At 43.4% G+C, this 15,973-nt stretch overlaps 1 protein-coding gene across 6 annotated transcripts in view; it reads left to right on the top strand.

Annotated features, from left to right (window-relative positions):
• Positions 1-15,973, top strand: part of WDR7 (WD repeat domain 7) — a 383,582-nt gene that overhangs the window by 211,792 nt on the left and 155,817 nt on the right. For all 6 annotated transcript variants that reach the window (XM_077282600.1, XM_077282585.1, XM_077282579.1 and 3 more), the window contains one exon: positions 11,781-12,002. In XM_077282600.1, the coding sequence (XP_077138715.1) occupies positions 11,781-12,002 (222 nt within the window). The remainder of the gene's footprint in view (positions 1-11,780; positions 12,003-15,973) is intronic.

Genomic DNA, 15,973 nt, shown 5'->3' with positions numbered 1-15,973 from the left:
GTGTGCAGGATTCATTAGTCCTTGCCAGTTGTCAATTGTTGTTGGGAGGTGTTGGTCCTCTCCCTGGTTCCTCCTGTCTTTCTGCCAAATCAGCAAAGATAAGTGTCTGTTTTTTTTCCCTGTGGCACACATGCTGTGTGCTTCACAATTCAGTGCTATTCTTTGTGTTTTCTTGTCAAGCTTAGATTGTGTCAGTATTTTCTCAGTCTTGCTGGATTCTCTGGAGTGGCAGATATACATTCCATGTCTTTAGTTAGATTGTGGAACTTTTTGTATTATCTATTGTGGATATTTTTGGAAGGGTTTTAATACTGACCGCCTAGTAATCTGTCCTATCCTTTCCTATTTAGCTAGAGTGGCCTCTTTTGCTAAATCCTGTTTTCTACCTGCGTGTGTCTATTCTTCTCCTACTCACAGTCATTATTCGTGGTGTGTGCCTAACAAACCCTAGACACCTCAACACAGCCGGAGGACTAAATACCCCTATAGATGGAAATAGGAATGTTATCTTGCCTCAGAGCAGACCCCCAAAGGATAGGCAGCCCCCCACGAATAATGACTGTGAGTAGGAGAAGAATAGACAGTAAGACATTCGTCTTACTCGGCTTTCTTCTAAGTTGACTCTCTGCTAACTAGGCACTCCTCAGTCATACCTTGATGCTCTTCAGTAATAAGTTGACTCTCCGCTTGACACTTTAATAATAACTTTGCATTCCTCTAGTTTGACGCTCTATGATAACTTGACACTGCCTTGATTTGATATTTATTTGTTATAATTTGCCGCTCATTGGTCATAACGTGACATTCTTCTAACTTGACGTTGCTCCTCAGTCATAAGTTGACGCCCCACTAACTTGATACTCTGAAGTTTTTCTAATCTAATACTACTTGGTTATAACTTGATATTCCTCTAACCTGACGCCAATGGGTCATAACTTGACAATCCTCAGTTTCCTATAACTTGACACTTCTCGCTCATAACTTTGAAGTTCTCAATCATGACTTGATGTTCATTTAACGTGATGATCTCTCAGTCATCAGTTGATGCCTTTCGGTGAAAAGTTGACCCTCCTTTAATTTGACACTCTTCGATCATAACTTGCCGATCTTTACTAACCTGAATCTTTTTTGTTCCCCAACCTACCATGTGCTTTTTGTTTTACTTTTGTCTTATATAGTAGTAAGTCAACTAAGGCTTCATGGCCTGGATGCAACTACTAATTCTATTTCACCTATACTATCCCTTGCCTATAGGTTTACATTACAGACTCATGGACACTCCACATGATGCCACCATGATGCAAGAGCATACCTCTGTCAAAGTGTTTAATTTTGTTATTTTTTTTCCATGGGTTTGTAGGAAAGGTAAACCATGTCCTATTGTGAAACCATATTGGACACAGATCTGTGTGAGGTCCTAGTAAGATTATTAATGATTTCACTGTAACAGGTTCATTTATGATCCTGATAATAAACGGTGATGATAATAGATGAAATCCATGTATAATGTACCAACATGCCTGGGAAAACAAACAAAACCACGATAAAACAAATAATAAAACAAATGAGACAAGCCTTGTTTTTCTTTCTGGTTTGGGTGAGATTCTGTTCCGCTCGGGCTCTAAATGTTGAACATTTTCTCCTTTTCATCAGTCTCGCTTTTTGTTTTTCACATAAGGCTATTTCCAGTTATTAATTTTCTCTCTGTGATAGGGTGATCAACCGTTCTGTCAAGAAAATGGATCTCTCTGTCGCCCTTTAGCATGATTAAATGAAGGCGAGTCGGTGTGAGAAAATACCACATTTTCATGAGACAAATGAAATTGTAGCCCAGACTTTTTTATTTTCTTCCATTTTTACCATTTTAACTGCACAAATGCCTGTGTTACTTCCTTCATGCTGAACTATCTGCACACGGAATGATCCCCGCATGTTGTGCTTTCTCTCTATCGCTCACATCTTTCTGTATTTTCCATATCTATCAGTCTTTTAAGGCTAGGTGCACATGTTCACAGAACATACAGAATACTGGCAGGAAAAACTATGCTTATAATTCACATTTTTGCTGCTTTTTGCATGTGTTTCTTTTCTCATTCATTTGATTGGGTGAAAAATGCTGATATAATTGACATGCTGCAGATTTGTGCATGAGATTTCAGAAATGTCATTCACTTTGATGGTATTGCAAAACTCTAAAAAAAAAAAAAAAAAAAAAAAAAAAAAATCCTGTAGCGAAAACAGTACATGTGAACAAGGCCCAACAGAGGCTCCTGTTGTGGTAATATTAAATGAGACATCTATACCGTAAATATTTTTGTGAGTGCTGCCTTAATCTACAAAAAAAACCTACTGAAAATCTTTGCAAAACGATTTGCCTACCTAAACAGATTTTAAATTATATAAAGTTTTGTACACCTGGATGGATGGAATCGATAGATGCATTCAGTCGGAAGGTTAGAGATGGATATGAGACGGACGGGCACGAGATGAATATGAGACAGACGGGCACGAGATGAATATGAGGTTGACGGACGGGCACGAGATGAATATGAGGTTGACGGACGGGCACGAGATGAATATGAGGTTGACGGACGGGCACGAGATGAATATGAGGTTGACGGACGGGCACGAGATGAATATGAGACGGACGGGCAAGAGATGAATATGAGACGGACGGGCACGAGATGAATATGAGACAGACGGGCACGAGATGAATATGAAGTTGACGGACGGGCACGAGATGAATATGAGACGGACGGGCACGAGATGAATATGAGACGGACGGGCACGAGATGAATATGAGACGGACGGGCACGAGATGAATATGAGACGGACGGGCACGAGATGAATATGAGACAGACGGGCACGAGATGAATATGAAGTTGACGGACGGGCACGAGATGAATATGAGACGGACGGGCAAGAGATGAATATGAGACGGACGGGCAAGAGATGAATATGAGACGGACGGGCAAGAGATGAATATGAGACGGACGGGCACGAGATGAATATGAGACGGACGGGCACGAGATGAATATGAGACGGACGGGCACGAGATGAATATGAGACGGACGGGCACGAGATGAATATGAGACGGACGGGCACGAGATGAATATGAGACGGACGGGCACGAGATGGATATGATACGGACTGTATGAGACGGAGGGACACGAGATGGATATACGAGATGGATATGAGACGGACGGACACGAGATGGATATGAGACGGACGGGCACGAGATGAATATGATACGGACGGGCACGAGGTGAATATGAGACGGACGGGCACGAGGTGAATATGAGACGGACGGGCACGAGATGAATATGAGACGGACGGGCACGAGATGAATATGAGACGGACGGGCACGAGATGAATATGAGACGGACGGGCACGAGATGAATATGAGACGGACGGGCACGAGATGAATATGAGACGGACGGGCACGAGATGAATATGAGACGGACGGGCACGAGATGGATATGATACGGACTGTATGAGACGGAGGGACACGAGATGGATATACGAGATGGATATGAGACGGACGGACACGAGATGGATATGAGACGGACGGGCACGAGATGAATATGATACGGACGGGCACGAGGTGAATATGAGACGGACGGGCACGAGATGAATATGAGACGGACGGGCACGAGATGAATATGAGACGGACGGGCACGAGATGAATATGAGACGGACGGGCACGAGATGAATATGAGACGGACGGGCACGAGATGGATATGAGACGGACGGGCAAGAGATGAATATGAGACGGACGGGCAAGAGATGAATATGAGACGGACGGGCACGAGATGAATATGAGACGGACGGGCACGAGATGAATATGAGACGGACGGGCACGAGATGAATATGAGACGGACGGGCACGAGATGAATATGAGACGGACGGGCACGAGATGAATATGAGACGGACGGGCACGAGATGAATATGAGACGGACGGGCACGAGATGGATATGATACGGACTGTATGAGACGGAGGGACACGAGATGGATATACGAGATGGATATGAGACGGACGGACACGAGATGGATATGAGACGGACGGGCACGAGATGAATATGATACGGACGGGCACGAGGTGAATATGAGACGGACGGGCACGAGGTGAATATGAGACGGACGGGCACGAGATGAATATGAGACGGACGGGCACGAGATGAATATGAGACGGACGGGCACGAGATGAATATGAGACGGACGGGCACGAGATGAATATGAGACGGACGGGCACGAGATGAATATGAGACGGACGGGCACGAGATGAATATGAGACGGACGGGCACGAGATGGATATGATACGGACTGTATGAGACGGAGGGACACGAGATGGATATACGAGATGGATATGAGACGGACGGACACGAGATGGATATGAGACGGACGGGCACGAGATGAATATGATACGGACGGGCACGAGGTGAATATGAGACGGACGGGCACGAGATGAATATGAGACGGACGGGCACGAGATGAATATGAGACGGACGGGCACGAGATGAATATGAGACGGACGGGCACGAGATGAATATGAGACGGACGGGCACGAGATGGATATGAGACGGACGGGCACGAGATGAATATGAGACGGACGGGCACGAGATGAATATGAGACGGACGGGCACGAGATGAATATTAGACGGACGGGCACGAGATGAATATGAGACGGACGGGCACGAGATGAATATGAGACGGACGGGCACGAGATGGATATGAGACGGACGGGCACGAGATGAATATGATACGGACTGTATGAGACGGACGGACACGAGATGGATATACGAGATGGATCTGAGACGGACGGGCACGAGATGGATATGAGACAGACGGATGGGCACGAGATGGATATGAGACGGACGGGCACGAGATGAATATGAGACGGACGGGCACGAGATGAATATGAGACGGACGGGCACGAGATGAATATGATACAGACGGGCACGAGATGGATATGAGACGGACGGGCACGAGATGGATATGAGACGGACGGGCACGAGATGGATATGAGACGGACGGGCACGAGATGGATATGAGACGGACGGGCACGAGGTGGATATGAGACGGACGGACGGACGGGCACGAGATGAATGAGAGACAGACGGACGGGCATGAGATGGATATCAGATGGACAGGAATGAGAGAGATATGAGACAGACGGACTGGCACGAGACAGATGGACATGAGATAGATATGAGACGGACGGTCGGGCACGAGATGGATATGAGACAGACAGACGTATAGATATGAGATAGATATATGAATGAATAGAGGGGTAGCTAGATATGAGAGTGATAAATACATAGATGGAGGTGTATGAGCAGAGGATAGATGTTGGCTTCTGCTTTCTGCCTGTATTTTTCTGGCCTCTCCTGATGATTTTCCTTTCTCGCTGTAAGCCTGAGGATAAATATATAAATAAGTGCTGCGGGGGCAGTCAGCAGGGAGGGCCGGCCAGTGTCGCCTGCTGGTCCATTTCCTACTGGAAGCTGCACATGTGTTATTTCTCGGTGTAGAGGCAGTGGCAATTGTAGTGGCGGAGCACATAGGGTCAGTGCTCGCCTATTGATCAGTTTCCCCGCAGTCCCCCTACGCCAGCATCTGCTTCATTGGCTTCTTTCAGTGCCTGCTTCACTACATTAGAATAGAAATCCATAACCAGAGCTGTGCTCATCCAAGCAAGGGAAGAAACTAAATTAAATGGTATAAAACAATCTTGGATCAGGAGTTTGCGCCAATTCATCTTGATCTAAGATGTCACACCAGGCTGTGCGTCTGAGCACCTGGACTGAGCGGCCGCTCTGGTGAACGTACTTGGAGCTGAGATCATTCATCTGTCAGCCAGCGAACAGGCCGTGCTTAGCAATTCCCCTTGTGCAGAGGTCAGCTGACAGAACAATCAGTGCTCCGCACAATGGAGCTCCGCTCAGAACTATTGTTATCGGCCATCATGGCGCTCACTGGGACTGGGGGAAGGGCACCACGCCAGCCTCCTGTGTCCAGCCTCTACCAAGGAGCGGCCTCTAATCAGATCATGGGCCGAGGGGTGGAAGGACAAACCTAAATGGAAAGATGCTCTGCAGAACTGTGACCTATATACAGCTCAAGGTGTCCTGCACCTCCTTACAGAATAAAGCAAGTGTGAACAAGTACAAGCTGCTACGAATACAATGTACAACCAAACAATGCAACAGCCTCTGTAAGCACAAAGACCCACAATAGACATAAAAAGTCTAAAAACTGCCAGGTTTTTGTCATGTAAACCAATCCTACGAATAAGAATCATTTCAGAGCTTTTTTTCATCTTTAATGCTTCCTATAATCTGTACAGTTCAATTAAAAAATTAACTGAAATCGTTTTGCGTGGAAAAATAAAAATAAAATAATGTGGTTGCATAAATATGCACACCCTCACACTAATACATTGTTGAAGCCCCCTTTTGAATTTATGACCACATTCAGTCTTTTTGGGTGGGAGTCTATCAGCACATGGCACATCTAGAATTGGCAATCTTTGCCAACTTTACCTTGCTGTAGCTCCACATCTGTCAGATTGCAGGAGCATCTTCTGGGTACAGCGCCCTCTTCAGGTCACCCACAGATTGTCACTTGAATTCACATCTGGGTTGTTCCAAAACTCTGATCTTCTACTGGGGAAGCCAGACTTTTTCTGATTTGGAGATCGCTTAGAGTCGTTGTCTTGCTGAAAGGTGAAATTCCTCTTCATCTTCAGCTTCTTAGCAGAGACCTGTAGATTTTTTTTCAAAATGGATATTTGAAACTGTTCATAATTTCCTACACCTTGACTAAAGCCCCAGTTCCAGCTGCCAAAAACAGCCTCAAATCATAATGCTTCCTCCATCATGCTTCACTGTGGGTATGGTGTTCTTTTGGTGATGTGCATTGTTGGACTTGCATTTTGGCAAAACATAAACGGGCTTGTTTTTTTTCGTTGTAAGAAAAGGTGTCTGTCATACTTTCCTACCCCACAGGCCAGACGTATGAAAAATACGGGAGATTGTTGTCACATGCAGTACACAAGCAGTACTTGCTAGAAATTCCTGCAGCTTCTTGAATGTAGCTTCTGCGGAAAGAACAATTCACCTTGTCATGGCTAGTGGTCACACATGAAAGGCCAATTTGTGAATAATATATACATTGTTTGCTTATACACCCCATAACATTGTAATTGCGACACTAAGAAGGAAAAGTCATGAAATTTTGGAAATCACCGGATGGATACCTGTTAATGATCTGCAAATGATAAAAAAAAAGGTAGCATCCTGAACTCTACATGCAGAAATCCCATCACTTGCAGACTGGGCTGCTATGAATGAGGTTATTAATATTCGTTTGCTGCTGAATATACTTGGGCAAATCATCAAGATCCGCTGCTGGCAGCTCCTGTGAAATCACCGAACAATGAAGTCCAGGGGTGCTTGATGGGAGACAAGTCTGGAGACACTGCAGCCATGGGAGCATGTTTAGGCCACAAAGGCTGCTCAGAGTAACACAATCAATATTCGGCCTGGTGTTGTCATGTTGAGAAGCGACTCCTAGGACACTTTGGAGAAATTCCACCACCAAATCAATGTAACACCGAGCTGTTGGTGTACCTGAAATGAAGACTACAGGGGTCCAGCAACTGAACATTATGCCACCTCACAGTCCCAGGAGTAGAAATGGTGTGACATTCCCTCTTGAAGACCTTTTTATGGCATTGTCCACTTCGTTTCTAGATCGACACTGGAGGCTGTAATGGAGGTTTATCCTCTTCATCGATGAGTCCCACTTTTGTCTTGGATAGGACTCTCCCATACACAGGAGCGACTTTTCTCTTAGCGAACAAAAGAATCTGCAGTCTGACCCAGATCTCGAAAAATCAAATTGCTACGGGTTTCGGAAAATGGCATCATAGCAAACTTGTATGAAAGAAAAAAAAATCACATTAAACTGTCGGCCTAATCCGTTGATATCAGCAGGTTTGGCCAACTTTGGTCTAATGTGTATGAGGGTCTTAGAGCTCTTTTTAATTAGTTCTGAATCCTATTTGCATTTTACATTTGTAGACTTTTGACCCAGGTGAGGCTTGTCTAATAAGAAATGTTCCATCAAAGAGTAGTCACTTTGTCATGGCTGATGGGCTCACAAGAGTTGGCCAATTTATATTTTCATTTCATAAATATATATATGATGCAATTGATTTTATGGTGCGGTATATTGAACCCACTGCAGCAGGTTTATTATGCCTCTGTGCTCATGATAGGGGATACATAACATCCTTCGCATATGATTTCCCACACTGTCTCACACTGGGCAAGGAGGGCAATAATCAGAGAGGCAGAACAGAGACCAAAGGTAACCCTGAAGGAGCTGCAGAGTTCCCAAGCAGAGACTGGAATATCTGTCCATATGACCACAATAAGCCGTACACTCCATAGAAGGTGGTCTTAATGGAAGAGTGGGCAGAAAAAAGCCTTTACTTATACACAAATTGTAAGGCTCGTTTTGAGTTTGTCAAAAGACATGTGGGAGACTCCCCAAATGTATGGAGGAAGGTGCTGTTGTCAGATGTGACCAAAACTGGATTTTTGGGCCACCATGGTAAACACTATGGCGCAAAACCAATATAGCCCATCACTCCAAGAACACCATTCCCACAGTGAAACATGGTGTTGGCAGCATCATGCTGTGTGAATGTTTTTCGGCAGCAGGGACAGGGAAAATGGTCCGAGCCTATGAGAAATGTTATTTTGTCCTATTTGGAAAACCAAATGTTCACAGTTAAAGGCATGTCCCTTAGGTTACTTTCACACTAGCGTCGGTACTGGTCCGTCGCTATGCGTCGGGCCGACGTACCGATGCACGTTGTGAAAATTATGCACGACGTGGGCAGCGGATGCAGTTTTTCAACGCATTCGCTGCCCAGTCTAAAGTCCGGGGATGAGGGGGCGGAGTTTCGGACGCGACGGACAAAAAAACGTTCACTTGAACATTTTTTTCGTGCCGACGGTCCGCCAAAACACGACGGATCCGTTGCATGACGGACGCAACGTGTGGCCATCCGTCGCGATCCGTCGCTAATACAAGTCTATGGGGAAAAAACGCATCCTGCAAGCACATTTGCAGGATCCGTTTTTTTCCCAAAACGACGGATTGCTAAAAACGCAAGTGTGAAAGTAGCCTTACTTGAGTTGATGAAAATCCTCCCCAAAAAACTGAATTTCCAGATTGAGGTGTGGCAAAACACAAAAAATACTTTCTCAAGACATTGTACATGTAACACATATATAAAATACAGTAAGCAGTGACAAATCGGCACAGAGGGGGAGAGGACCCTGTGCTCCTGGGCTTATAATCTACAGGGTAATGGGCAAATAAATCCTATAACGACAAGGAAGCTTATGCCAATTAAAACAAATATATTTTTATTAGGTCAAAAAAGATTTAAAACCTTAGAGAAAATAACTAAATCAATCAAGGGAGATACAGATGCACAATATGCTGCCTGCACTGGAAATATACTGAAGCCTAAAAGATGTGTATCATGAGGCATATATTCAGAACCTACTTAGTAACATACAAAAATACAAATTCACATACTTATTCAAATAATATAATGCAATAGCAAAATACAGAAAAATTGCAGAGACCGAGGTCTTAATTGAGGATGCATAAAAATCATAAAAAGGCCAGAAAGTTCATGTGCATATCCACTGACGTGTACGGATTCATACCACAAAATGGCAGTATGAAGGCATAAGAGACAAAGTAGCAGCAATGCAATGTAAAGTCTGATGTCCACAGATATAAGGCTAGAAATGTAGATACAGGGACTGTTTATAGTAACCACGTAAAAATAAATATAAGATGTAAAGTCCATACAGGGCTCAGTGACCCAGTATGACCAAATAGGTAAACAATAATGGCTCCTATATAAAGCGGTGGACACAGCGGATGTATATATGTGTAAAGCGCAAAAAGTAAAGTGTCTCTAGTGCAGTAGGCTGAAAAGTGTATATTACCTGGCAGTATAGCGCAGAGCCCCGACGCGCGTTTCGTGTGATGCTTCTTCCTGGGGGGTAACAGAGACCTCGGTCTCAGCAATTTTTCTGTATTTTGCTATTGCATTATATTATTTGAATTTGTATTTTTGTATGTTACTAAGTAGGTTCTAAATATATGCCTCATGTTACACATCTTTTAGGCTTCAGTATATTTTCAGTGCAGGCAGCATATTCTGCATCTGTATCTCCCTTGATTTATTTATTTTGTCTAAGGTTTTTTAACCTAATAAAAATATATTTATTTTAATTGGCATAAGCTTCCTTGTCTTTATAGAATTTATTTGTTCATTAATGGAAGTGCCTTGCATTTAGGCTTGTAATAGGTGGATACAGGGTAATGGGGTAGGAGCTCTGGTTCCGATTGTGGTGAGGTGGCAGTGGGGTCTTTGTAGGCTGTGGTATTTCCAGATGAGATGAGTTTTCAGGTTGTGTCTGAATGCTCCAGATGTGAGAGACAAATCAAAGAGATGAGGCACTGAATTCCAGAGGATGGGAGATGTCTTGAAAAAAATTGCTCGGAAGAGAGATGGAGGTCTTGTCAGGACCAGACATTACGTGTGGGAAGATATCAAAATCTTAGTTTAGAGATATAGGTTAGTGACAGATTGTGGGCGACCATGTAAGTCATTGTTAGTTGTTTAAACTGGATTCGTTGGGGAAATGGAAATCAGTGAAGTAATTGTCAGTGGGTAGAGGTGGTGGAATAGCAACGTGGATTAATCGGACAGTAGAGTTAAGGATGGCCTGGAGAAATGAGTGTTAGCTGGGAGGCCACAGAGGAGGACATTGCAGTAGTTGAGGCGAGAAATGATGAGGGCATATGCTAACATTTTTGTTGAATCAGGGTTGAGGAAAGGACAAATTCTGGAAATATTTTTGAGTTTGTGGTGACATGAGGTGGTAAGAGCTTGGATATGCAATTGAAGGACAAGGCAGAGTCAAGGGTTACTCGAAGGCCGGGAACTTCCAGTGTAGGGGAAAGTGTGATGTAGGTGATTGAGTGAGATAGAGGAAAGGTGTGTTTGGGTTTTGGCTACATTGGACTTTAGGAATTGTGATGAAAAGGAGGATGAAATGACTGTCTGGACTGCTGTGTATAGGTGGTACTGGAAGCTATGGAACTTTGAGTTGTTCTAGGCTACAGGTATAGATGGAGAAGAGTAGGGGTTGCAGGATTGAGTCTTGATGGACACCAATAGAGAGAGGGTGGAAAGAGGAGGTCATATGGGAATGGGAGATGCTAAATGTGCAGTTAGTGAGGTATGAGGAGATCCATGAGAGGGCAAAATCATTAATGCCAAGGGACCTGTAGTAAGAGGAAGTGATCAACAGTGACGAAAGCAGAGTATCGATCTATTTGATATCTGTCTGTCATAGCTGACTGGCTATCTAATAGGTGTGCCCAAATTTATGCATTCGCCTTCTTTCTTGTTCTCGACTGGCTATCTATGAAATCTATGTATCTGTCTGCTGCAAAGAATGATGAAATATTGAAAGGGACGGTGGGATTGTGCTGCTCTCAAGAGTTAGACCACCACTGATCAACAAGTAGTGGCAAATCATCAGTTTGAGGACTCCTTTCTTACCGATTCACAAATTACCTTCTTTGGACGGACCAGTGAGATATTGGATATCAAAATGTCTTAGAATTAATTTTCCTGTTCTGACCTTCTCATCGTATGTTCCATTTCTCTGCAGGTTGTCTCTCTAATATTCCGCCCGTGAAGAAAATATCCACTTCATACGAAGAAAGACGGAAGCAAGCTACAGCCATAGTCCTCCTAGGTGTGATCGGGGCCGAATTCGGAGCTGAAATAGAGCCGCCCAAACTGCTAACCCGGCCACGAAGTTCCAGCCAGATTCCAGAGGGATTTGGACTAACCAGTGGTGGATCCAATTACTCGCTTGCTCGACATACATGTAAGTAGTATGGGCTGGCCGGTGAACTGTATACATAATTGGTGGAGATGCATAGATCCTGCATACTGGATTTTTAGACACCCCCACTCCCTCACCTCCAATGATAGGAGGCAGGAGAGAGTTTTGATAGCTGATATGTAATAATTCCACATCATCAACATAGCAGTCATTCCAGAACTGTTTGAGGACCAAGTTTTTTATCTCTGCCACCCTAAAGACATAACTTTGTTTATTTGTTGACATGTGTTTTATTTTACATGGCACCATTTAATATATAACAAAATGTATTGAAAGCCGGGCAAATTATAATTTTTATTTTTATTTGTTATTTTTTTTATTATTTAAGTATTTTTAATTATTTTTTCTGGGATGAAATGGGTAAAAAAAACAGCAATTATGCTATTTTGTTTCTGAATTTTGTTGTTATGGATTTCACTGCGCAGAAAAAATGACCTGGTAACTTTTTGATTTTTTGGATCAGGACGGTTACAGAAATACCTTTGAAAAATAAATAAGCTTAAAAAAAAGATAAGTATAATTTTTTTCACCGTATTTTGAGACCCATCACTTTTTATTGTTCAGTCAATAGAGCTGTGAGAAGTCTTGTTTTGTTTACTGTCATCAGGGTGAGAGTGTTTGGGGGATTTCATTTAACTTTTCTTAAAACTTTTTGTTCCCTCTTTTGAGGAGGCGAGATGATCAGTAAATAACAATTTTTTTAAATGATTGTTAAATGAATAAGATGCCGCCTTTGTCTGTACGTCGTGATTCAAGTATATTGTGCCAAGTGCTGCTCATAGGTGGCCTACCGGAAGATTCTCCTGTGGGCCAGTCCGGGCCTGCCCAATACCATAAACCTCCATTTTTTAGTCCTCCACTCCATTTCCTCCTCTCCTCCCAGCTCAAGGAGTGAACATCTCGGAATATCATGGCTGGAATGTTTTTTTCAAGCTTTACCTGAAGGCATAGTTGTGCTCATTAGGGAGCCAAGGACTTGGCCGAATCTCCTGATCTTTCCATCAGTAGCACCGTGGTAGCCTAGGCTTTGAGAGGTCGGCAGCCTTTCTTTATCTGCGCCACTCGCCCTTTTAATTTCAAGCTCATAAAGTTGTGCGGATTAAATGGAGCGTCCTGACATTTCTAATCTCCCCGGCTCACAAGATGCGGAAAGCTATAGAAGTCTCCGCTGTTTGTTCTCACTCGTGGGGGTTGATTGACAGCCGCTGATTGCAGTTCACATGTGTCATAACATCATTGTCTGAGGATATAGTTCGGGGAGCGCGGCTCGGCCCCTCCGACGACTCTGACATTTTTCTATGTAAACTAAACACTGGTTGAAAATGACTTTACACCGAGTCAGAGTTCAGGATAAACGACAGAGAGATGTCTATTTACAGAACAGGGACGCTTTAGTTTTACTGTGTGATGTCGAAATAATCACAAGTTCGAAGAGGACATCTCTACCCCTACGTGGGTGACTGCCTACCAATCTTGTAGGGTATGATGGTAAAATTTTGTTCCTAAAGTTTTGAGATTTTGGCTACGTAGCTATCTGTGTGTATTTGGAAAAGTGTGTGTTTCACTTCATATATAAAATGTACCCAACTGACTGTTCAGAATACGCTGTTGTGCGTGTACATGAGAAATATCACGATTTTGCCTTAATATAACTTAATTACTGCATTTTACCCCTTTGCTCTAATTTTCGGTTGTCTCTGAGCTGGTGGGTGCAGACTGGCTTCTATGATGTTTACCATACACAGCTCACACAGAAATGAGGATTCTTGCTTTTCTGTCTCTATGTAGGACATTTCCAGAATGATCAGCAGCATGGTGTGAATTATAAATAAGTACTGAGCTGTGTAAATGTGATTCCAGCTCTTGGAAGAGAGGAAACAGTTGATAGTTTCAGCACCATCTGTGTGCGTTTTTACCACCTTCACTCTGCTGCTCCCCACAATTTTAGTTGCGTAGGCTTGAAAGGGTGTTTCTAACTTTTGACATTCATGGCGTCTCCATAAATCTCTGAAAAATGTGGATTGCATATCAAATAACTCCACAATGGGTGTCCCCCGATCCTCCTCGCGTCCTACAAATTCTGGATACTATAGTGTTTGGTTCAGCACTAGCGGGATTTCTTGAAGACCTCACGGACGGTTTCCATAATGACCAGGCTGAACAATCATAAAACACTCTGCACAGTCATAATGATATCTGTGCAGCTTTTCATAGATGCCCATTTTTGTCCATCACTGATGTGTTTGGATGTTGACACTTCCGGAGATTGGGGAGGTGAGTGGACCACTAAGACCACCAGATATGAACAGCATGCCGTCAATTATGTGCACAGAATTCACAGCGATACCCACACAGTTAAGCATCATTTTCCTTAGCAAATGCGTCCCTTATGCACAATTCCTTGGAGTAAATTCACACACTGCAGATTTTAATTTTAGCCATTTTATTATTTTGCCAAGCGAGGGTGTTCCTGATGGATTGAGAGAACAATAAATTATTACAACAACCGCTGTGTTTATTTCATTAAACTACTTTTAAATCATGTGTGTGTGTTTTTTAACCCTTTCCAACAATTGGATTAATAATGGATAGGTGTCATAATTGACGCCTCTCCATTATTAATCTGGCTTAATGTCACCTTACAATAGCAAGGTGGCATTAACCCTTCATTACCCCATATCCCACCGCTACAGGGAGTGGGAAGAGAGTGGCCAAGTGCCAGAATAGGCGCATCTTCCAGATGTGCCTTTTCTGGGGTGGCTGGGGGCAGATGTTTTTAGCCAGGGGGGGCCAATAACCATGGTCCCTCTCCTGGCTATTAATATCTGCCGTCAGTCACTGGCTTTACCACTCTGGCGGAGAAAATTGCGCGGGAGCCCACGCCAATTTTTTTCCGCCATTTAACCCTTTATTTCAGCAGCTACAGCGCTGAAATTTTGCACATACACACTACTAACATTAGTAGTGTTGAATATGCAAAAAAAAAAAAAAAGGGGATATGAGATGGTTTACTGTATGTAATCATGTCTCATATCATGTCGGGTTTGTGCAGGAGAAATGAAAAGCCGGCAATTGAATTACCGACTTTTCACAGATATCGCGCTGAATGAAATCTAAATACAGAATATATATGTGTCTCAATGACATATATATATATATATATATATATATATATATATATATATATATATATATATACTGTATATATGTTTTCCCTAACATTTGAGCACATAAATCCATTAGATGTCGGTTTTGCAAGCCTGCGCGAAAATCTCGCAGTACGGATGCCATACGGATTACATACGGAGGATGCCATGCGCAAAATACGCTGACACACCCTGACTACGGATCACTATTTTGGGAACATTTCTCCGTATTACGGCCGTAGTACGGACGTATAATACGTGGCGTATTGTCTTACGCCAAGTGTGACCCCAGCCTAAGACTGCATCTTTTTGGTTCTTTCCGTTGATTTTCATGGCGCTTTTCACTCTTTGTAATGCACAGGGTGAAATCCACAGAAGATTTTGCAGTGGAAACTAACGTATTTTTTTTCTGTGGCTTAAGTTGACACCTTCATAATCCCAAACCTATCGCAACATGAAACATAGCTAGTAGCGATTCGTAGGTTTTGTGCATGGATTTGTAGAACGGAGGTCCCTTGACTATCCCTGGCATGATGTCTTATCTCTATGTCACGGACAATGCCGCCACCCGTTGCAGTCGACAGAAGGTGCGTAGATAAGAAAAATGACGCTGACCGCCGCTCTGACAGTCACTCGGTGACTCATCCTGCAGCAATAAATCAATGAATCTCCTACATCTTCTGCAAAGTTCTCTTATTCCAACGCCTTGACCCGTCATGTATATATTAATGTGCAATAATTAAGATTGATGGAAGGGCTGCCCAGGAGGAAGACATAATGCTTCACGTTGGAGGGAATCAAGCATTG

Source organism: Ranitomeya variabilis, chromosome 1 (genome assembly GCF_051348905.1).
Source record: "Ranitomeya variabilis isolate aRanVar5 chromosome 1, aRanVar5.hap1, whole genome shotgun sequence".
Lineage (NCBI taxonomy): Eukaryota > Metazoa > Chordata > Amphibia > Anura > Dendrobatidae > Ranitomeya > Ranitomeya variabilis.
The sequence above is the reverse complement of the archived record's forward strand: the minus strand, read 5'-3'. Positions and strand labels throughout refer to the sequence as shown.